General features: G+C 43.4%; 1 protein-coding gene across 3 annotated transcripts in view; it reads right to left on the bottom strand.

The window, feature by feature from the left end:
* MAP3K4 (mitogen-activated protein kinase kinase kinase 4) overlaps window positions 1-24,813 on the bottom strand; it is a 70,612-nt gene extending 45,799 nt beyond the window's left edge. The window contains exons 1-3 of one of the 3 annotated variants that reach the window (XM_010840902.1): window positions 24,379-24,813; window positions 12,778-14,144; window positions 275-517 (exon numbers count right to left, since the gene is read on the bottom strand). In XM_010840902.1, the coding sequence (XP_010839204.1) occupies window positions 275-517; window positions 12,778-14,144; window positions 24,379-24,448 (1,680 nt within the window). In that variant the 5' untranslated portion in view covers window positions 24,449-24,813. The remainder of the gene's footprint in view (window positions 1-274; window positions 518-12,777; window positions 14,145-24,378) is intronic. The other 2 variants (XM_010840901.1, XM_010840903.1) reach the window with 2 other exon arrangements.
* Window positions 24,814-25,190: the final 377 nt, after the last annotated feature.

Below are 25,190 nucleotides of genomic sequence, written 5' to 3'. Positions count from 1 at the left end.
GGATGAGGACACAGAGGGTCATACCAGCGTGGGCAACCCTTTTAGAATGAGGAAGTGGAAGACAGAAAGGGTGGAACCACCACCTCATTTTTAAAGACTGCATGGAAAAAGAACATTTTAAATTACCCAACAGAGAGCAGCTTAGAAACACTAACATACACTAATTTTCACTATTTGCAACAATTAGAGGAGGAAAATCCTAAAAAGAAAAATTTGAGTCTATAGAAAAAATATAGTAAGAACTCGGCATTTTCTGAAAGTCCTTGAGACAAACCTGCTTAATACTCAAGAGGGATGGCTCTCCAGCGGGCCTCTGTTCCAGCCTTAACTTGAGACATTCGTGAATGACGTTCAGAAGGACTCGACAGAGGACCAGGAAGGCAGGCTCGAAGGAGGGTAAATCCATGGACCTCAGCTCCTCCCAGGACACGGTGCTGCACTTCTGCTCCGAGGAAGGCGGCGTCCTGGACAACTGCACATAATCTGAACCCCACATGGGATCTGGAAATCCAGAAAACTGCAACGCAAATGCAACAAAGCGTGAGACAGCATCCAGGAGAACTTCCTAACGCTGCACTCACAAACTACTGCTCTCTCAAATTCGCTGACAAACCAATAAAACCGTAATTTTACAGGAGAGATAATCTTTAGAATAATTCACCATTTTCAACACAGAGCGAAAAAGCTCTGGGAGTATTAGAAAACAGTAACAAGAACTAACGCAGGAGACCTAAGAGGCACGGGTTCGACCCCTGGATCCCTGGAGGAGGGCAGGGCAATCCACTCCAGTATTCTTGCCTGGAGAATCCCATGGACGAGGAGCCTGGTGAGCTGTGGTCCGTAGGGTCGCAAAGAGTCGGATACAACTGAAGAAATTTAGCACACACACACACAAGAACTAAAAATAAAATTGTGTAACACCTTTATCAAAAAAGCAAAGTAGAAAAAGAATCAAGCTCATCTTTTTCATCATACATTTTTTATCATACTTAACTGGAGCATTTAGTTCTGAGGTTATACACAGTATTATTTACAACTATCTCTAGACTGAGAAAACCAGAGAATTGTTAAATTTGAGAGAAGATTACAAAACCAGATAGCCATTTGTGAAACATAAAAACTGTGGGTTTGATCAAGTCTTTTGTCCATCTGTTCTCCTGAGTTACATCAAAGGCTAAAAAAAAATCATAAAATGAACCTGGTCGGTCCCACTCAGAATCTGTCTGTCTTCTGTTTCCTAGGAATCCTGCTGTTGCTCACCGTTCATACAGTTACCCATCAGATTCCTCACGCTCTCCCCCTGAAACTGCAGATCTAAAGCTCTCCCAGTGTTCTTAAACCTCTGGCAACACCATCCTTGCCTTCTCCTTTTATTGAGAAAACTGAAGCCATCAAAATTCGAAAATCTCAACTTTTCTTCAACTTATAATATCACTAATTACAGCTACTCCTCTTAACTGGTCTCCCAACTCACATTCTTTTATTGTCCACACATATTTTTGCATTTAAATTAATACATACTTTTAGTTTCCCGTAACAGGCAACAATTTCTAAAATAGCTGCATAATTTAAAAAAATGATAACTTGTGATAAATGTGGTCAGGGTTAAGACATGTCTGTGTGAACGCTTTTGGCGGTATAAATGCTCGTTTCTTCTGGTGTGGACAATGACATCAGATAAAATGTTTATTTAGAGCTCTACAAAACTCGGCAAACTTTCTAGGATAAAATTCTGAAGAACAGTCTTGGCGTTCTCTGTAGTTCCAGCCTGCTGATTCATCTGCTTCAGGCTCACTGGGAAGGGACAATCCCTCCTTCTCAACAACTGTAAGACAGTCCGGAGATCCAGCGGCCAGGCCCACCCAGCTCGAGGAGACGCATTCCTGCTGGCGCTGCCTGCTGCACCAACCCAGAGAGGAAGAGACGTTACAAAGCTCCTGATCATGGAAGAGGGAACGGCGGTTTTAACGAGGGAGACTGAGGTGAAGAATCAGAAAAGCTGACACTGATTTAATAATGCAGGACACAGGAGAGAACGGCAAAAATACTCCTAATGCAAATCTCACTAAACTCCTCTGGGGGAAAAAAAAAACCCAACCAACCAAGATTCCTTAAATAAAATCCTCGAAGGCAGTGAAAATAGGAGGAATGATGTTAAAATCTGAATATACAAATTAGAAATAATTTAGAAATTAACTGCAGAAATGACCACTACAACCTAGGGCAAAAGAAGGAACAGAAATTTTGAGTGACAAGTAAGACACCTGGAGGGCAGATCTAGAAGCTGTAACACAAGAAAAATGGGAGTTCCAGAAAGAACGAAAGGAAGAGGTGGATGAGAGATTTCTGCAGAGTCAAGCTATCCCTGATTTGTGAGGAAAAAGGAAAACACCCTCTGAATAGGGAAGAACTCGAGTATAACTCATTTACCTTCTCTAAAAAACTACCCGAGGAAGAAAAGGAGATTGGAGTCAAATCAAAAGTGGGAAGAATGGATGCCCAAGGAAGTGAGAAGCCGTGAATCTAAAAGAGAGAAGGTATAGAGGCAGACACAACTCCATGAAGGTAACTCGGCTACGGACTCCAATTCAAGTATTAGCAAGGAATACTGGAAACTGCAAACAAATTTAAAAGCATATATATATATATATAAGGGAAAACTTGGATCTTACAATTCCCAATTGTAATAAAACACGGGGAGGGGAAAGGGCAGCGAGGTACAAGAACAGCCTAAACCCTCTCCTATTTCTCTGTTTCCCGAAAGTTCTGAAAACAAACATCATGTTTAAAAATGAACAACAGAAAAGGATCATGTTGGAATCCAACACACAGTTACTGTAAGCTGAGAGAGGAGGGGCAGAAGAACCCTACAGGCCATGACAGGAGCCAGAGAGACAAGCCCACCAAACACGTGAGACAGGCCCGACTCCCAAACGACGGGCACGTGCAAAGCGGGGACGAGCACGCCACGTGGACAGGGCCGGTGCTGACAGACCTCCCGGGATTTCAAGGAAAACAAAGAATCCAGATTTTCACGTGACTTTTTTTTTTTTTAAACACTGGCCACCAAGTCAAAAAAACATTTAAAGGGACTTCCCTGGTGGTCCAGGAGTTAAGAATCTGCCTTGCAATCCAAGGGATCCAGGTTCGATTCCTGGTCGGGGAACTAATCCCACATCCCACGGGGCAACTAAGCCTGAGTACTGCAACCTTGGGCCAGTGCGCTCTGGAACCTGCAGGCCGCGGCCAGAGGGTCCGTGCACCACAAGGACAGGCCCCATAGGAAACAGCGAAGACTCCCCATGCAGCAGCTAAGGCCCGAACCACCAGATACACAAGCGTTAGGAAAAACATTTAAGGTGCTGTGTGGAACCAAGCGTAACTTGGGGAGGCAGTACACAGTAACGGTGAGGAGCAGGGAGTGCTGGTTTCACACCTCGACTCTACTGCTTACTGGTCTTGCAACCTTGACCAAGTTACTTGACCAACCCCCCTCTATAAAACGAGTATTCAAGACCAGCTACTAGTCTAGTCACTGTCAGCACAGATTCAGTTCTCCACTACAAGCTGGTGAGTTCTGTTCTTTCATCTTACATCGAGTTTGATTCAGCTGGCTCATGTCGGTCAAAAATAATACATCTCAACTTCCTATTCTGTCTCATGTAAGTGTGCTTCCTTTAAGAAAACAAAACAAAAAACCTATAGGCAAATAAGCAAGCATGTGCTTATTATCTTTCCAGTTATTCAATTAGAAAATTCATGTATATGGGTGGAAATTGGTACAGCCACCATGGAAAACAGTATGGAGGTTTCTCAAAAAAACTAAAATAGAATCACCTTACAACCCAGAAATTCCACTCCTGGGTATATATCCAGAAACAAAAACACTAATTTGAAAAGATGTTTCTTTTCTGTTCTCTAGTCGCTGAGTCGTGTTTGACTCTTTTGCTACCCCATGGACAGTAGCTCGCCAGATTCCTCTGCTCACGGGATTCTTCAAGCAAGAATACTGGAGTGGGTTGCCACTTCCTTCTCCAGGGTATCTTCCTGACTCAGGGATCTAACCCACATCTCCTATATATTGGCAGGTGGATTCTTTACTGCTAAGCTACCAGGGAAGCAATTTGAAAAGACACACACGCTCCAATGTTCATAGCAGCATTATTTACAATTGCCGAGACACAGAAGCAATGTAAGTGTCCATCAACAGGTGAATGGATGAAGAAGATGTGCTACATATATACAAGAGAATACTTGTTGCTATTGTTCAGTCACTAAGTCGTGTGTGATTCTGCGACCCCATGGACTGCAGCCCACCAGGCTCCCCTGTCCTCCCAGAATAGCATCCAGCCATAAAAAGAGAATGAAATCTTGCCATTTGCAGCAACACGAATGGACATGGAGGGTATTATTCTAAGTGAAATAGTCAGACAGAGAAAGACACACACTGTACGATGTCACATAAAAGAATCTAAAACATACAAGAAACTAGTGAATGTAACAAAAAAAAGCAGACTTGCAGATACAGAAAACCACCCACACAGTGGTTACCAGTGGGGAGGATGAGGCGGGAGGGGCGACGTGGGGGAAGGGATGGAGAGATATAAATTACTTTGTATAAAATAAATAAGCTATGAGGCTACGTTGTACAACACAGGGAATACAGACAGTATTTTATAAATGGAGCATAACCTTCAAACACTGAAAACCACTACACTGTACCTGCGCAACAGATAATATATACATCAGCTATTCTTCAATAAAAAACAATCTCCTCCACATACTGTAAAAAAATAAATAAAAGTCAGAAAAAATAAGAATAAAAAGCTTTTTTTCAAAGCAAGTATACTCCAATAAAAATTATTTTAAAAATGGGTTAGGGCAGCTTTTCTTCAAAAGTTCCTGTAACAAAGTCAGACAGGTGATGATTACAACAAATAAAAAATTAGCTATGACAACAGTTTTACTGAACACTGACCTTGGAGATGGGCTACGGGAGTACTGTAGTCTACTTAGGGTGTTTCCAAAGGGCTGACTCTCAGCTGCACTGGGGCTGGTCTGGATTCATATAAAGTTCACTCGAGGTTAAGAATATCAGTGCGTATGTCCTACCATGAGAGAGTCTGACCTGCCCTCTAGCCCAGAAGGGCAAAGGCAAGTGTTTTTAAAAGCTCCTGAGGTAATGCTGCTGTGTAGCCAGGCTTAGAAGCCATTGGCACAGTTTAAAGTCCGGTATCCCCAAATCCTGGGTGTGAAGCCCTCCCACAATCTACAGCTTCTGTGCTTTGGGGCAACTTAGCCCCCCATCTCCTTCTCTGAAAAATAACACCACCATTTCATTTGGTTGTTGTATCTAGCACATGGTAAGACTCAATAAATGATAATAGCTTATATATATCCTAGTTTCTAGTTAAAGAGTTGGACTTCCCTACTGGCTCAGTCGGTAAAGAATCTGCCTGCAATGCAGAAGACCCAGTTTCGATCCTTGGGTCGGGAAGATCCCCTGGAGGAGGAAACAGCAACCCATTCCAGTATTCTTGCTTGCAGAATCCCATGGACAGAGAAGCCTGGTGGGCTACAGACCACGGGTTTGCAAAGAGTTGAACACGACTGAGTGACTAACACTTCCCTAGTTTCTACAGTCTTCTGCCCATTCTGAATATAAAAGAAAACCTCTTCAGGGTTTCTTGTGCTTATGGGGAAAAAAGAACATAATTATAGCCAGATCCAAAAGATAAACAATATTTCATTGGTCACTAAGCTTATAATAATTACATGATCCATTCCTAATACAAAAAAGTAATAAAGTAACCAAAAATCTTCCTGGAATTTGGAGTAATATGCATGGTTATACATAGTCAAAGTCAGCTAATTTTTTTTGTACATTACATTAAAATATAGTTTTTCATTTTAAGTTTCATAAGGTAGAACAAAAACAGAGGAGCATAAAATAACTGTATCACAGTCTAGAGCTTAGACATTTTATAGGTGTTCACAAATTAAATGCACAGAACCCAGAGAGTTATATAAGCGAGAGTTATATAACACAAAGAATGAACTTTATAGTAAACATCAGCTAGGACACCAGGGGACCCCAGGACAGACTGAGATCACTGTATTACAAATGCATGCTATAACCGCACTGGAGAATGTGAAGAGAAAGGTGCTCACCTAACTGTAGAAAACTACATTCCATCTACATGCTCTGAGGCTAAAGACACAGAGAACTGTGCGTACAGTTAAACACTACTCTAGTTGGTAAATTTAGTCCTTGGAGGGGTCCTGGTTAGCAATTCTAAGACTACCTTAATGTCAACTAGGCTTGCACAAACATAATAAATCCACTGCAGTAATGGGAGCCAGGCTTCTCACTGCAAGAGAAGTTACAATAAGGCACGGGCAGAAGCAGTGGAGCCGGATCAGCACCTGAGACTTCAGTACGAACTCATGTTCACTTTTAACAGATAGGCAGAAAGACACATATGGAAGTAACTACAGATCTGTGTGTGTATACATGGATTAGAAGATAGATCTATATTTTTTAACTCGATCACTGACAGCGCCTAGAAGCAATGATACCCCAGTAGTAATGAACACATCTGGGGCCCAGGGCTCCGTTCCTAAATACCATTCTCCAATAAAAGGAAGAAGAGCTCCTTAGAGAAAAGGCTGATTTCAGGACTGGAACAGGGAAAATACAAGATGATGCCAAAAAGCAAGAAACTGCTCAAAAGCAAAACCACACACACAAAAAGGAGGAGCAAGTATGACAAGGATACAGAAGCCGCTTGAAGGAGCTCCAATGGCCAAAGCAGGAACAACCTGAGCAAGACAGTAAGCAGCAATACCACTGAACTACAACCCGAAGTAGAAAACCAAGATTTATGCGTCCATACTGAGGTAAATACATAATTGAAAAGACGGGACAGGAGAGGCAAACCTGCTTTACAGAAGAGTTCCAAGTATACACGCCCATACTCCCCACTCCTGGAGGCGGAGCTCAATTCCCGTCCCCTTGAGTGTGGCTTGCACTTAGTGACCTACTTCCAAAGAACAGAGCGTGGAGAGGGAAAACTGGTCACTTGTGGAAGAACCTGCAGACCCACGTGAACCGAGCAGTCAAGGTCGACATCAGCACGAGGGCACTTCACCTTTGTGATGCTCATACAGAAGCCCGTTACACACAGAAGCTCATCCAGTCTAATCGTGAGAAAACATCAGACAGACCCAAATTCGAGAGTATCCTACAAGCCATCCAGGTCATGAAAAATAAGGAACGTCGAGAAACTGCCACAGATCAGAAGAGACTAAGAGGACCCATTGACTAAATGCGGTGGGGTGGCCTTGACTGGATCCTGGAACAAGCAAGGGACATTAGCAGAAGAACAAAAACACGAATAATGTCTGTAACTTAGTTAACGACATTTTGCGCCAATGTTAGTATATTAATTTTGAGAAGTGGACCAGAGTTGATGACGATGTCAATATCAGAGGAAACTGGATGAAGAGCATATGAAAATTGTGTACTATCTTTGTAAGTTCCCTAAAAATCTGAAAGTATTCATGATTACAAGTGTACTAAAAAAAAAAAAAATGCAATTGCATGTGGGTAGTTTTGAAATGAAGGATCAATCTTTTATATATGTTTACATAGTCTCTTGTTTTACTCTTTAAGCTAAAACTGAATTATAAACAACATAACAAAACCTACAGCTGGAGTAGCTGTAGGAAAGGCTACCTAGGAACTACTGGACTGAGACGATTCCTATTAATTTTTAAGGAAAGCTGGGACGGATACTCTACAAGCAGCATCTGATGGAGAAGGAGCAGAAATCGGAGGCTAAAAAATCTCTACCGTGAAAGGACAGCAGCACACACTGCTATGAAGCGGCCATCAGGACGTGTATTCCTAAGACTCGAGATCAACCACACTTAGATTAGAGCAGCTTCCACTGCAGCAAAGAAGGGGAATTAAGTAGGACTGCGATCCTGGGATGGGCTAAATATCAAGAAAAAAGGAAAACCAGGACACAAACGAGTAAGCATGAGAAAGAACCAGGTTCATCTCTAGGTCCACAAGCAAAGTGGGGGGGGCGGGGACGTTTTCTCTCATTTTTGACTCTGACGTTATGTTGTCCTTGCTGCCAGGAATAAAATTTTAGCTGGCCTTGTTAGTTCAGTTACTTAGATTTTCCTAAGTTTTATTTGAAGGCCTGAAGCTCATTTACGGCACTTTCTCTGAATAATTATTTTCGAGATTGAAACAACTGTCTTAAAAACTGAACTTCAGAAATGAACTCATTTGTTAACCAGAGACTGCATATGTAATTAGAAACATGTCCTGAGAAAATGAATTTATGGAACTGGGGAGCTACAGGGGCTTCCCAGGTGGCTCAGCAATAAAGAATCTGTCTGACAATGCAGGAGATGCAAGAGATGCAGGTTCAATCTCTGGGTGGGGAAGGGCTCCTGGAGTAGGAAATGGCAACCCACTCCAGTATTCTTGCCTGGGAAATCCCGTGGACAGAGGGGCCTGGTGGGCTACAGTCCCTGGGATCGCCAAAGAGTTAGACAGGACTGAGCAACTGAGCCTCAACAGCACAACAGGGAGCTGCAACGTTACTTGATCTTTAACAAACCATTAAGGCTATTTATGATATCCATTTTATTAAAACAATTTGCAAATAGATTTTTTAGTATCACTAGTTACATTTTTTAAACTTAAGGATACTGAAGTATGTTTCTTTTTAGGGAAAGCTGTTTTATAAATAAAGCATGTTTACAAGCCAATGAGAATTATATATTAGATGCTATTTACAAACACAAGTTGCAAATAACTTAATCATGAGAAATAAAAATACAGTCATATACGAGAACAATCAAATATCATAATTCTTCTTTTCTACAGAATCCTTCAGCTGTATTCATCACTATTATCACATAAGCCATAGAAACCGTGCAGAGCAGAAGACACGTACTGGGCGCGGTCTGCAGTGCCAGTCAGACAAGACGTTTCTAACAATTAGAATGAAAACAAAACTGTCCTCAAACCTAAAAGGTCATCCATTGCTTAAAACGTATGCCCTTAAAAATGTACGATTATTTGAAAGAGATTAAAAGCTAAAATTAAAAAATGCTTACTCCTTGGAAGGAAAGTTATGACCAACCTAGACAACATATTAAAAAGCAGAGACATTACTCTGCCAACAAAGGCCTGTCTAGTCAAGGCTATGGTTTTTCCAGTGGTCATGTATGGATGTAAGAGTTGGACTGTGAAGAAAGCTGAGCACCAAAGAATTGATGCTTTTGAACTGTGGTGTTGGAGAAGACTCTTGAGAGTTCCTTGGACTGCAGGGACATCCAACCAGTCCATCCTAAAGGAGATCAGTCCTGGGTGTTCATTGGAAGGAATGATGTTGAAGCTGAAACTCCAATACTTTGGCCACTTGATGTGAAGAGCTGACTCATTTGAAAAGACTCTGATGCTGGGAAAGATTGAGGGCAGGAGGAGAAGGGGACGACAGAGGATGAGATGGTTAGATGGCATCACCAACTCAATGGACATGAGTTTGGGTAAACTCCGCGAGTTGGTGATGGACAGGGAGGCCTGGCGTACTGAGATTCATGGGGTCGCAAAGAGTGGGACACGACTGAGCAACTGAACTGAACTGAACTGAAAAGCTAAAAATACACTTAAAAAGTAAAAATATAGACTTGTCTAGCCCCTACTACCGTACAGTCAGCTTCAAGAGGGAAAAATGTTAACAAAACTTCTAAAAAACAATAGTTTATATTTAATTTCTATAGCATTTTACTATTTACACAAATATCTTTTTAAGCCTCACAACAACCCTGTGAGATAGGAAAGTATTATTATATCCATTTTACAGACGTGAAGACTTGGGATCAGGAAGATTAAGTCATTTACAAAGTTGTGTAGCGAGAAAGCGTTGCATCAAGAAATGGAATCCAGTTATTTGATTTTAAAACTGTGGCTCTTTCCCAGACATACTTCGTAAAAAAACTAAAACAAACCCAGAAGGGGAGTGTACATATTCATATATATACATAAATGTACACTTCCTTTATGGAAATTATGTCCCTGAAATAGGAATAAAAATAAAGTTTTACTTTCCCATTGAGTTCATTATCATTTTGGAGACTTATCTTTTATCAGTTTGGATTAATCTCCAACACAGAATTTTAGCTCTTGGTTATTTCCTCTTTCATTATTTGACAAACACAACATTTTATAAACCAAAATTTAAAACAAGAGGTGTTTCTGTACTTCATTTCTTTTTGAAAAGCAAACGATCCCAAATAATTCTAATAAACATCTTTAATTCATACACTTTGATTTTGTATGTATCTCTTTTCTGTAATAAAGATAACCTTTTCATTCAGTTAAGTCTCAACTGGTCACACCAAAGGCATACAACTTAGAATTCAAAACTATGAGCTACCCACTACTGTCTTTTTTCAATAAGTGTTCTAACAGAAAATGCACTCATTCACAATCTTTTTCTTGTTCCAACGCATCTAAGTGATGCAAAGCTGTGCCAGAAGCAGCAGGGATTCAATGCCACAGAGGTTCCAGGGCAGGGAGGAAGACAGTCTGCGGGCAGGAACGCAAAGCAGTTTTAAGAAGCCCCAACACGCCGCTCTGAGCCCCCCACCATGAACCCTTCTCTCCTATGAGCGCTAATGAATCCAAGGGGAGGTAATAATGCCAGGACTTTTTCACTGATACCACTTCAAAAATAGTGCTTCATGAAAAAAAGATTAATCGGGTTTCCCTGGTGGCTCAGTGGCGAGGAAATTGCTTGCCAACGCAGAAGACACAGGTTTCATCCATGGTCTGGGAAGATCACACAGGCTGCAGGGCGACTAAGCCCGTGTGCCACAGGTACTAAGCCTGTGCTCCAGAGCCTGGGGCCACAACTAGCTGAGCCAACGTGCTGCAGCTGCCGAAGCCCGTGGGCCCCGGAGTCTGCGCTCTGCAACAGGAGGAGCCACCGTGATGAGAAACCCGCTCGCCACACTAGAGAGGACCTTACTTGACACAACTAAAGAAAAGCCCACAGAGCCAAAAAAAAAAAAAAAACACCAAACAAATTAATCAACCCCATCCCACAGGTGTCCTTGCTGGAACTGAACTCCAGCCAAAAACCCAAACCAAGATAAGCTGCTCACTAGTTGAAGCATATGCCAAATCTTTATTATGGATCTAGTTTTGCTCTACTGACTTTGAAACTTCTACTATAATAAATTATTATTATAAAACAGTTATTCATGGACTAAACGGGAAAAACATCATTTGCCCTAATAAAAAGATATACATAAAAAGTCATTCACAGAGTCAAAATACTGCTCAAAGAAAATTCATTTTTGAGATTTCTAGTCAAAATAATCCCTGGAGAAGGAAATGGCAACCCACTCCAGTATTCTTGCCCAGGAAATCCCATGGACGGAGGAGTCTGACAGACTACAGTCCATGGGGTGGCAAAGAGTCGGACACAACTGAGTGACTTCACTTAATCAAAATAATACTCAAAGTAAACTAACCTCTTACAGCTACAAAATTGATTCATTCTGCAAACATCTTGCTATATTATGTGACTGCCTGAGCCCTTCTCCTAAGGGCTCATAATTTGGCCATCAGATTAAAACTTAGAATTTTGCAAATTGGAGTTCTCTTCCGATACTTCCCATCTTAACGAATAAAGAATATCTTCTGTTTTATCATCTCTGACTCCAAAGCAAGCCAGATGGTATAATTAAGCTTTTTTAAAAAGTAGATACACACACACACACACATATATATATATGTATATAGCTGTTAAAATTCAGAATCACAGCCTAACTCTGGTAATTAGGGATCTCAAAGAGCTGGGTGCTTTTGCTTTTAGCCAGATGAACATGCAAACTCACCACAACAGAAGAATTCCTTATACTCTTTCACTCTCGAGAACAATATCCAACAATATACCCTCTGCTAGTTTTGCCACTTTTTAACTGTAAAGAATTTCTAAGATATCAAGCTAATAAAACCAAATCTGTACCATTTTCAAGCCACTTCCTCTGGAGACATTTTCCTCTCTCAAAAATCTTCACATGCCAAAACATATTTGATAATACTTTCAATAAACTTCTACCATCTATGCTGACCATCTATGCTTAAGCTTACCCAACAGCGTATACTGTTTCCCTATGACCATTCTTAGCCTTCTGTATAATTCATCTCTCTTTATAATCCAGTGATCAAAATGGGACATGCGACTCAAAAGAAGTAAGCTATTGCAAAGAATAGACAAGGAACTACATCTGTGACCTCGGATGCCATACTCATTTAAAAATATTTCAACATCATGTTGACTTCTTTACTGACTCATATTCAGCCTGTGGTCACCCATGATTGTGGCTTTCTTCCCTCTTTATTTATACCTAGTCTGTCCTTCTCCATCCTATATTTAAATCGTTGAATTTTTTTTCCCCCTCCACACACTTAATTTCACCCAATTTCATACAGTTTTCATAGATCCATTTTCCGATTTATCACAATACTTTATAGAAATGTTTATGTCTGCAGTTTATAATAACTACCGTTTTATGCCTTAAAAATATCAAGACTGTGAACACAATACTGTAAATCCACTATACTTCAATTAACAACAACAAAAAATCTAGGCTATGAAAGTACATATGCAATACAACATACACTGTAATTTACAAGTAACAGCAGAACAAAGGCTAAGTCACTGCCTTCTGGAAACCTACCTCCACTGGACCGTCGCTCTTAACTAGTGCTATACGTGCCCGCTGCAAGGAACCGTCCATCAGCTTGTGAAGCCTTAGAATCAACTTCCTTAAGCCCATCTGCTTCAGCGCTTTGTCTACAAAGGGTCTGTAGATAGAGGTCAGACAGTGCCCACTAACGCCTGCCTCGGCGCTGCAGTCTGGGGCTCCCCAGCCAACACACTCGTCCTCAGACTCCAGCCTCTCGAGCTTCTTCGGGACACAGTCCGGGGGCGACTGGACGTGGCGGCTGTGGTCGGCGGGCGGCCTGGGCTCCGGTGCCCTCGGGCCGCAGCTCTGCTCTTCCTCACTCTCCTCCGTGCTGCTGTCCAGCTCCTTCAGCTCTCCTTCTGTGTCCTCCGCCTCATCCTCGGGCTCGTTGCCCCTGGATGATCGCGGGGAGGGGATTTCAAACACCGGCCAGCCAATGTCTGATAAATTCTTGATGCCCAACACGGTGCCCATAATCCTTAATTTCTGATTTAAGTCCTTTGTGATGTTTAACCACAAACAGAGCGCCTGCACCCTGTCCTGGAAGTCCTTTGCAGCATACTTCTCATAATCCTTTTGAAGAGCCTGCAGCGATGGATAAAGTGCCTCTATGTACTCCAGCAGCTCCATTATCCGTTTGACCTGCTCGAAGGACACCCTCTGGCGTTGGAGGTGCTCGTGATAGGTTGAGTAACCTGCAGGCTGCGTCCCGTGAGGGGCTCCGAACTGCCCTTCTACTGAAGTACCGTTAAGACTAGCTCCGTTTCTAACGAAGGCGAAGCTCCCATAGTTAACTTTGAAGGTAAGGATTTCGTTGATAATGTCTGGGATGGCCTGGCGGGCTGTGTATAAAAAGAGGTCCTGGTCGTTAATGGTCCGGCCGGCGTGCCAGGCTTGCAGCTCTAACCAGATCAGCTCGTTAGATCGGTTAAACCAGAACGCGGATGTGCTTTCCTGGCCTCTTTGCTCCCTGTCCTTCTTCTTTGAGACTGAGGTAAGCTTTAGCAGAAGTCGGAGAGTTTCAAAAAATTTTAAGCGATCTGCCGGACAGTCAGTCCTGGAAGTCTGGCGGGCGGTTCTGGCTATCGGCATGGGCACAGAGACCGGAAGCTTAGCATTGCTGCAGCCGAGACTGAGGTAAGGCTTATTGAGATCCACATCCGGGATGGACTTTTTGGGCAGAGAGCCCCCCACTGAGTCCAGCATGAACGAGCACTGCACATTCTTCTTATGATCCCGCTCCGTGGACCTGAGAGCCGCTCGGATCTTTTTCTCCTGCTTATAGCTGTATTCTTCCACGTTCTCCACAGTTTTTCCAGTGTCTCTGTGTGGAGGTTGGTTTGATGCATTCATTTTTTCTATTAAAAAAAGAAGAAGAACATTAACGTTACTCTAAAAGATCGAGCTGTTCTCAATATTTTCAGTAAGACTGATATCCACATGTATTTATAGGTGCAGGCTGCCACTGGAGAAAATAATCATACCATGTGCTGAAAATTAAGAGACTACAACACACAAAGCATTTCTCTGTAAACTTTTAAAAAGGTTTTAACCCATTTTTCCTGTTACATAATACTTGCTATATTCTCTAATGTCCTCCACCACTAACCTAAAAGCAGCTGTTTACTTGTCTACTACAAAGTGCAGTCATCCAGGTAAACCAAACCTTCCTGAGTTATCACCTTGGACTTAAGAGCGGAGAAACAGCACAGCAGGCCCGAGAGCACCCAGCTGAGAGAACACATCCGTCTCTTGCCTTGGCCACGAACCGAAGCATCACCTTAGAGCAAATCGGTTAAGTTTTCTGGGTTACTCCTGTCATTTGTAAAATCAAGCAGATGGAGGAAAGAACCCTTAAGGCACCTTAAGATTATTCTCATGAAACACTGAAAGACACGTAAGCAAAAATGCTTACCTTAATTTCTGTTCCTTGATTTCTTCTTTGCCACAAACAAGTGAGCAGTAACATTTCTTAATTTAACATTAAGGAAACTGAAGACATACAGCCTAATTTAGTAAAATTTGCCTAGTCTATTATACTGACACGTAAAAATCATTCAGAATTAATGCAAAAAAAGCAAACATCACAATTCTCCTTCAAAGAACTGTGAATAGTTCTATTAACTGAGTTCCCAAGCTTTGAAACAAACACACGTCTTCTTTCCTGTTGGGCATCTCTGACCCTCTGAACCATCTCTACCTCACAGAAACCCCTGCACTCTCTCATCTTCTAGACGCAGCAGTCTCAGGGCTGTCTTCTGCTCCTGAAGTCACCCCTTTCCAAAGTCCCTCCTGGGACCTCAGCTCGCTCCATGAAAAGTGCGTGTTTCTCCAAGTCCTCCTGAGTCTCTCCTGCCTCATCTGCCTTCTCCCTGGGTGACCTTCATGTGCCCTTCACACACTGATGACGCCCAAGCCTACAGCACCACCCCCATGTACCCTCTACTCTCAAGGTAGTTTGTCTCCTTGAATCTAGGACACACATTTTGTATTTCAACTGCTTTGAAATTAGAATATGCTTTATAATTAATGGTAACATAAACAACTTTTAGGAAAATATTCACTAATATATTTCATTTACATTTTCCTTTATATACATATGCACAAAAGTAATAAATGGCTTTTAAAAACTTATATCTAAATATCAGAAAGTATAAAAGAGTTCTTTAGATAAATAATTAAAAATTCTAAGTGTAAGAATATACTGTGAATCAACTATAAGCATTTTTTCTTACTATATAATAGCACAGTATGTCTTTAGATTTTATGAAATAGGGTGTATTTATATGATTACAGACTAACATACCCAAAATCAATTTACCGACTAATATACCCAGATGAATATAACTTTGTTAAAGTTAATTTAACAAAGAAAATTTGTTCAAAATCAATATATCTCCAAATCAATTTAATTTAGTTTTAAAGTAAGGATTTTTCAAACAAGTATTTCTAAAAGCACTTCCAATTTGACTTACTTATATTCAATTCATTTTATAATCCATCAAAAAGGATTTTATCTGTCTATAAGATTTGCTATATTTTAACATAAAACTATTATTACTATATTTTAAATTAGCAATACTTTTAAACAATGGAAATTTTATCTGTTATTTTAATCTACTTTACTCTACATGTCTTAAAACTTTTTATACACTCCATTCAAGAAATTTCTTCACTCAGAATGGCTACCATCAAAAACAACACAAATAACAAACGTCGGCAAGGTCGTGGAGAAAAAGGGATCCTCGCATACTGCCAGTGGGAATCTGAGCTCGTGCAGTCACTGCAGACCTTTTCTCAAAAAACCAAAATCAGAACTGCCGCTCGGCTCAGTAATTCCACAGGAGTATAGATGTTCTTCTAATCCATGATTTAAGGATTCTAAGGGAGACAAAGAGTTAACTGGGAGTTGCTGCTGTTTAATCGCCAAGTCCTCTGTCGATGAGATTCCCCAGGTAAAAATCCTGGAGCAGCTTGCCATTTCCTTCTCCAAGGGACCTTCCCAACCCAGGGATTGAACCCATGGCTCCTGCACTGCAGGTGGGTTTACCACTGAGCCACCCGGCAGTGCAATAATCTAACAACACAGAAGGCTGCATTATGCACTTTAAGCCCAAATCTGTGCTAAACTTACCACAGAGCTAACAATCAACGCGTGAAAATACCAAGAGATGAAGCTTCTCAGCCTTGATCTTTATTCTAACAATTAAAAGGACTTAAGAAGAGAAATGCTATAATCCCACTTTTCTGTAAATACAGAATCAAATTTTAGCAAGCCCAGAGACCTAAGTTTTGCAGATCATATACACATCTTGTGAAGCCTATCTTATAGCATACAAATGGCATATTAAACATTTTTTTTTTAATTTTGTACTTACAAAAAGCAATGAATGGTTCAGTATTTGGATCTACAATGTGTATAAAGGAAAGTAAATTGGGAAAAGAGGAAGATAAGACAAAGAAGCTATATTTTTTTCCAAAATAAAAAGCCAAATTGGTTTAAAAAAAACACAAATGGAAACTGATATACCATTAAAATGACATAATTTAAACTGAAAATAGATTCAAGCTCTAGTCTAGCTACCGTGCAAAAAGAAAATACCAATCTTTGCTTGTTTAGTTTTTTGCCCATGCTAAATCCCTCTGCAATGAACAGAAAGTCAAACAGAGTTTCTGGAAAGGAGAATGGATCAAAAGTATACAGAATGCTTTATACAAGTTCTAATTACAGTACTACAGAACTAATTCATAATGACTTAAATAAGACTAATGAATAGCGATCTCCCAATTGGCTATAAATTGAGTGCTGTGATTCTGCAGTACCGTTAAAACAAACCTTCCAAGAAGTTTCTGCTTCCGTTGGCCAATTACCAATAACTCCTGCCAAATCAGAAAAACATGAAAGGAAAAGAACAAAAAAAAATTGTATAATAAAACCGAACACAAACAAATGACAAGCAATATGAATCACTGGTTTCAACAGATCTAAGACAATCAACTGAATTCCTTGCAATTCACACCTAAAAATGACTCTTTAGAATATGTATACAATCTAAGTTCTATCAAGCCCCTGCAATTCTTATGTTCTTTCATCTATATATATCAAATTCAAAACACCGGCCCTCTGCAATCTCTCAAATAAGAACACAGAAACAGATGCCTGCTCTTTAACTGAGAGATGATATTTATGGCAATGATGTGCTAGACTGTCAATATCAGCAATCTGAAGGGACTTAAGAGACCCCCTAATCCAAGGTTCTCAAACTTCAGTCAACATTAAAGAATCACTCAGAGTCTTGCTACAATGCAGATTCCTGGGCCCACTGCCAGGGCCTCTGATTCAGCCTGGCTAGAACGACACCACATTTGGGAAAACACTGCTTTATTCAATCTCCCCATTTCCGAGGTTAAGGGCTCTATAGAAATTGTCATCATCTTCACAACAAACACGTGCTGGAGAGGACCACATCACACAGATGATCACACAGATGCGAACGTCCCGACGGGGATCCTACTATAACTCACGTTTGTGCCGTCAAACACCTTTACACCTGTCAGAGCTGCTCCCAGGGCAGGACCATGTGACCAAGCAAAGGCTAAGATGCTGAGTACCATAAAAGACAGACTGCAGAGGGCTACAGGACTCATCTGTAGAAGAGTTAAGCAAGACCAGGTACTTACCTGGCTGACGGCCTTAAAGAATGGGGTCACCTTAAATAAGGGCAGAAAGGAAGGCAAGAGAATATTTTAAGCCAGACAACAAACATGCAAAATGACATGAAGGCAGAGAAGAAGAGACTGTGGCTACAACAGTGAGCCTCCAAGTGTAGGGTAGACTGTAAAATTAAACCAGAACTTTGAAAGTTGGGCTAGATTTGGATTAAAGAGCTGAAATACGATGCAAATCCACTCTGGTTCACAGTGAACATTCCTCTAACTATAGCGACTGAATCTCATTTATAACCATTTTAGCAGATCAATTTTATAGCAGTATGATTTTTTAAAAAAAACTTGCTAATCTCACCATGTTAGCAAAAAATCACACATACAGAGACACACACCCCCTGAGATACCTGCTAATGGCAAGGAGATCAATGTGTGTACATGTATGTGCACACGTGTGTGTACACGTATGTGCACACGTGTGTACAGCGTGTACAAATTCTGGTACACGGGTCTCTGTAACCTGGCTCTCACAGTGTTACATCACTGCCGCAAAACGGAGCCCATGGCGGTCACAGGGCAGGCTCGCCCTGAAAAGCACTCTGACCTGGTGTCTTCATTCTCATCGAGCCCACTTACGCTACGGGACCAACTCGACTTACTTCCTTTGCTGTACTGAGGGATGTAGTAAACAGTGGGTATGATTCAGGCCTGGGACGGAACTTCTAGTTATAAAAAAATCAGTCTGTAACAGCAGTAGTTATTCTGAGCAGACGATAAGAATAGTTAAACAATCAAATCCATATAATCAGCGCGTGACAACGGTTACTGTCTAAAGAAAACGGTGTCAGTGGTTCCTCTCACCTGCTTCCAGCACACAGGGGCCTCAGTCACCTCTGGGTGACCTTATGTTCCTCCGAGGATGCTCCTGACAGCACTTCCGTTTATAAGGGAGTGGGGACGGAAGACGCAAAGACAGCGGGACTGAGCAGACAGTAAGGCCCAAAGCCTCACACGCAGGGAGGAGCAGGTCTCTCAGGACAGCCACGGAACCACAGCTCCAGGCGCGGCCCCACCCGCTCTGGGTGTTGGCTGGCCCCACAGGGCAAAAGGCAGCAGCCACGATGCTCTGGGGCCTCCCAGGCCTTTCAGATTCCACCTGGACCTCTTAAACTAGCTGAAGGAAGCTAGCTGTCACTTAAGAAGTCCAATTATCTGGGACCAGGGTGCTGTGAAGAAGACCAGGCCAGCCAGATGGAAGGTCACGTGGAAAAAAGGACAGTGCCAACCAGCTCTCTGTCCAGGTGGCAGAGTCATCCCGGACATCAGAGATCCTGCAGACACCACGTGGAGAAGACACGGGCGCCCAGCCGGGCTATGAAGGCACGTCCAGTCATCTGCACTGTGCCAGCTAAAGCCCGAGACATCAGCCAGTAGAGGAGCTGCACGCTGCCCAGACACCTGCCCACAGGGCCGTGGGCACAAGAAAACGGGGGCTCCTTCGGTACACCACGCTTTGGCGCGGTCTGTCACACAGCGACAGATGACCGGAAACGTGAAAGGGACATTGGTGACGTTCTTTAAAGAGATGAGCTCCACTTTCACGCGGTTCTAAACTGAAGGGTATGGTCCAGGCAGCCTTTGCTAGTCACAGAGAGAAAGAAAGAAGGCATCAGTTCCTATTTCCTTGGGAAGCTTTGAAAATAAGTCTGGCCAATCTAATTAACTCTAAAAAGCCCTTGAAAACACTGAGAGACCAATATACTCTGATGAATGACAAATGCATCTGAAATCCTGGTCTCCCAAGCTCAGCCTTCAGGTCACAGCAGGAGTGCCGCTTGTTCCTGAAACCTTCCCAGGCCCAGGTATGCTCGGTCCCTCCTGTGGGGGCCCGCAGGAGCCCCCTCACTCGCCTGCACCCCAGCTCGACCACACAAGGTGGGGCAGCCTGCCCATCTCCGTGGCTGCGACTGGAGATCAGCAAGGGCTTATCCATCGTCCAGCACAACACCAGCCTACGCAGTCACCAAAGTTCTGAGTCAAAGAAAGGAGGAGGGAGAAATAAGGGGGGATGGAAGTGGGGGTGGGGAGAGAAGGGGGCTGAAAGAAAGGAGAGAGAGGCAAAGGCACAAAGAAAGGGAGGGAAGGGAGGAGAGAAGGACCGGAGAAAACGTACCTATGACGGCAACACACGCAGTCAGAGAAGGCAAGGGGGCTGGGAGGAGCTACGGGAGACGGGCAATCCAGACAGAGGCCCAGCTCCACGCCGCAGCAGCGGTGACTTGAGACTTGTCCTGAAAGTGGGAGCACCGGCTAACAAGGAAACGCTCAGTGTTACAATTATTCAATTCTACCTTAAAATTTTAAGGCAAACAGTGAGAAGGAAATCTTCAGCTCCCAGTAATAATAATGACAGCCAGTGCTTACTGAACATACAATCTTCACCACACTGGAAGGCATTTATTTCTCAGATGAGACATGGAGGTTGGAAGCTGAGAGAGCTAGGATGAGAATCCAGGCAATCCGGGAACCGAGTCTGTGCTCCCGTCCACCACACTCTGCTGCCGCAAGTTCGCAAAGCAGCCGAGGTCTCGAAGCAGCTGAGGTCTCGAAGCAGCCGAGGTCTCGAAGTAGCCGAGGTCTCGAAGCAGGCGAGCTCTCAAGTGCTCTACTGCTCAAAATGAACACCTCATCACCATAAGGTAACACGGCCCACCCGCCCAACGTGGGTGCTTCCTATCCATTTTTCTTTGGTTTTCATGACCAAAACAGCTGACCAGATGGCAAACTAACTACTTTCTAACGTATGCATGACAGGACAGTTAAAACTACACACCCTAGAAACTGTGTCATTTCCTCAACCGTAAGCTGCATAGTAATATAGAGAACCTACATCTCGTTGGGTTATTATGATATTTAAAAGGTAACTCCTTTGAGGAGCCAAGCACAGTGCTGAGAACCGTCAGTGATAACTGGGCAGATGCTTCCACAGACGATTCAGCAGCCATTTAACTGGGTTACTCAGCACGGGTTACTCCATGACACAGAAAGTTCACAACATAGGAAATGAAAACAGAAGCCAGCTGTAAAACAATACAGTACAGCAACACAGATATTGCTATATGTAAGCAAAGAGACTGTGTTATACATGGAGAAACAGTGGAAACAGTGACAGACTTTCTTTTCTTGGGCTCCAAAATCACTGCAGATGGTGACTGCAGCCATGAAACTAAAAGACACTTGCTCCTTGGAAGAAAAGCTATGACCAACCTAGACAGCATATTAAAAAGCAGAGACACTACTTTGCTGACAAAGGTCCACCTAGTCAAGGCTGTGGTTTTCCCAGGAGTCATGTATGGATGTGAGAGCTGGACCATAAATAAAGCTGAGCATCAAAGAATTGATGCTTTTCAACTGTGGTGCTGGAGAAGACTCTTGAGAGTCCCTTGGACTGCAAGGACATCCAACCAGTCCGTCCTAAAGGAAATCAGTCCTGAATATTCATTGGAAGGACTAATGAAGGACAGCAATCCTTTGGCCACCTGATGCGAAGAACTGACTCCTGGGAAAAGACCCTGATGCTGGGAAAGATTGAAGGCGGAAGGAGAAGGGGACGACAGAAGATGAGATGGTTGGATGACATCACTGACTCAATGGACATGAGTTTGAACAAGCTCTAGGAGTTGGTGATGGACAGGGAGGCCTGGCGTGCTGCAGTCCCTGAGGTTGCAGAATCAGACACAACTGAGCGACTGAACTGAAGCAAAAAGAGACTACAGGGCAAAGATGGCAAAAGTTATGTTTACATGTTGGGTTTACGGCTATTTTTATTTTCTTTTTGTCAGCATTTTCTAAACTCCCTAAACATGTCATCTTTTGCAACAAGAAAAAACAATAAGTTGATGCCTGAGGTCTGCTTTCAGGTAGCTACAAGTCAAAGGTTAATGAGCATTCCCTCTTCACCTGCAAAATGGCAGGAATTAAAGTGGTCTCTGACATCTTCCAGACCTAAAATTCTGTCATTTCATGAAATAAACAATTGAAAGAAGCTGAGGAGGAAGACAGACAATCTCTCCTCTACCTTCTATCTCTGGCACAGCCCAGAACAACAGCAGGAGCTCAACAACTATCCAGTGACTGGTTTTCTGACCGATAAGGGACGATGCGCAGTAATCTCAATGGGCTTCCCAGGTGACTGCATGGTCAAGCATCTGCCTGCCCAGGCAAGAGATGCAAAAGACGTGGGTTCAATCCCCGCGTCGGGAAGAGCCCCTGGAAGAGGAAATGGCAACCCACTCCAATATTCTTGCCTGGAGAATCCCGTGGACAGAGGAGCCTGGTGGGCCACAGTCCGTGGGGTGGCAAGGAGCTGGACACGACTGAGTGACTGAGCACACACAGCCATCTCAAGCAGCACATTCAGAGCTTAGCCCCTGCTGCTCGAACTGGGAATAAAGTCCAAACTGAGGCCCAGGAGAGCTAGCGCTGAAATCAGTCCTGGAAAGTCCTTGGCACCAGTGGGTTATCATTGCCGAAGACTTGGGTTCAATACCTCGTCAGGGAACGAAGATCCCACAAGCTGCACAGAGTGGTCAAAAAAAAAAAGCACCTAAAATCAGTCCTGCCGCTATCTCAAGCCTTCTGGCGGCTAAGAAGTTGCTTTAAAACCCTGGGCCCCACTTTCTTAATCTGTACAGAGGGGGACTGTGTTCTCAACTCCTGTTCCAAAACTGTTGCTGTTGTTTAGTCACTCAGTCATGTCCAACTCTTTTGAGACCCTACCGATCCATGAGATTCTCCAGGCAGGAACACTGGAGTGGGTTGCCATTTCCTCCTCCAGGGAATCGTCCCCGCTCAGGGATAGAACTCGTGTCTCCTGCACTGCAGGCGGATTCTTTACTGCTGAGCCACCAGGGCAATGCCTCCAGAACTGTATGAACCAACCAGTAAAGAAAAAGCAGATGTCCTGTTGGCATCATCACGTTTCAGCACCACAAAGCAAGTCAGTCATTAACAATACTGATCAGGAGATGCTCCTTCACTAATACTACTTTAGATAAGGCACTTCTGTAGGCATCTGAGAAATTCTTTTGAGAAAATGGATAAGGACTGATTTTAAAGATACTATACTGCAATAGAAAGCTATTACTTTCCAAACGGGGTAAATACAGGCCATAGGTTAATATCCTACTACAAATAAAGTTTTAAAACAAAGTAAAAAAAAAAAAAAACAAAAAAAAAACGTCTTCCTCATAGGAAAGAAAGGGTATTTACTGCCTAGGAATTCCTCCCTGGACAAGAAGTCATTCAAGCACACAAATACAATAAAGTCCACCTCTCCTGCCTCTCTCCTTTCTGGGAGAAGCTATATATAACAGGGACCCAGAATGGACTTGCGGACATCAACCATGAGAGATCAGTGTACGGAAGAAAGGTGTGGGACAGGGAAGCTGACCAAAAAGGGCAGAAGAACGCAGGCTACAGAAAGAGGGAATCAGAAATGAGGCTTTCCAGTAAGGAGAACATGTGACAAGCGGAAATTTCTCAGAGGAGACAAGGAATGAAATCTCAACCTTGCATAGTAATAGGTGGATGAATTCTAGGAAGCTAAGAGATCAGCTTTAGGACCAGTGGTTTTCTGAAATCAAGACAGTTTCTAAAACCGTAAGGCCTTGGTGACCCGAGGTTCCGCGTTAGAAAGTATGTACAAGGTAGCCAGGTCTGCACGCTTCAATTCTTCCACCTCAGAAATGAACAGCGGTGACGTGCTCCGAGGAAGGAAGAAATGAAAGCAGAGAACAGTCTCCGTCTCCAGGAGCAGGACGCTATCTGGGCTTTGGGATTTCAAAAACAGAGAAAGGCGAGACAGAAGTTCTGAGCCTGGTGACAAGGCACCATCTGGTGCTGTGCTCAGGATGCAGGAGGGCCCCACACACGAGGGAACAGCGCACGGGGCTCAGGCCGCCCAGAGAACCCTGGAGGAGACGCCGGGCCCTGCCTCTCCCCACCTGCCCAGGACGTCACACCCGGGGGACAGATACGAACCCCCCAAGAGATACGAAGAAGGAAAGAAGGCCACAGATCCGCACACCCGCAGCCAGCCGTCCGGGACGCGCACGCCGACGGCATCCCCACGGCCTCCTCCACATCCTACAAGGAACGCGAATGCCTCACACGCTGACCTGAACGAACACTCAGGACAAGCCTTTCCGCCTCTGGAGAGTCAGTTTCTCCTTTACTAACAACGTTGCTAATGATAATAACTCAGAAAGTATCAAAACAAAACTTTCAGGCAGCGTAAGATCAAACTTAAAGGAAGGGGAGTAACCACCGCTACTGTAGAAGGCGTGCATCACAGCGCCCTGTGGCACAGAGACGCTGAACCGCGCCACGCCCTCGCACGTGTATCTTCTCCAGTGCAAGACTGACCTTTCAGATTGGCGCGACCGGCGGGCCTCCCGACACTATTCCTCTGGTGCTTGGAGGACATGCGTTTCATCTGCCGAGGCGTGCTGGGAGGAGAGGTGCCATAAAGGTTCTCTGTGTTGGCTTCATCTGAAAAGTCCTCAGGATCGGATTCGGAATTCTTGCAAGCTGAGTCTCCCAATACGCACTCTTGCCTGATAAAGACAACAAGCGAAGAAAACACTCAGTGACAGAGGAAGCGAATTCAAACTTAAACCACTCCAAGCTCCTTTTAAGAACTCTCTGTAACACTTTTCCATGGCTCTGTCATCTCCTTAGCCTGGTGTATGTTGCTCCTCTATTGTAGCTGCAGAAACTCACAAGGAGAACGCAGCCACTGTGTTCCTGCTCTCAGCACGCACAGAAACTAATGTGCAGTTTCTGTTGTTTGGAGAATTCTTTCCAACATAAATGAAGTTTAAAACTAAATACTTGAGGATTGGGGGGAAAAAAAGAGCAAAGAACTGAAAGATACAAATCCAACTGAACTGAGCATTGCTCACGTGCTAGGTGCGGACAAGCTAAACCTGAGTGGACAAGTCCTGCCTAGACTTCAGAGGCCCGCTCCTTCCTTTGTGAAGCACACATAGACAGAACAGAGAGCAGGAGCTGAGCAGAGAGCTCTGATGACGTGTGGTAGGGACCGCAGTGCAGTGCCGGGGAGGGGCGGGCGGGGAAGATGCTGTGCAGGAGAGAAGGGAACGACTTTCTCCTGACCTCCAAACGGCAGTTCCCCTTAACCTGGTCTCTGGAAACTTCCTGCCAATTCTCTGTCC

This window comes from Bison bison, unplaced genomic scaffold (genome assembly GCF_000754665.1).
Source record: "Bison bison bison isolate TAMUID 2011002044 unplaced genomic scaffold, Bison_UMD1.0 scf7180017864148, whole genome shotgun sequence".
NCBI lineage: Eukaryota > Metazoa > Chordata > Mammalia > Artiodactyla > Bovidae > Bison > Bison bison.
Note: the sequence above shows the minus strand (reverse complement) of the source record. Positions and strands in the feature narration are given on the sequence as shown.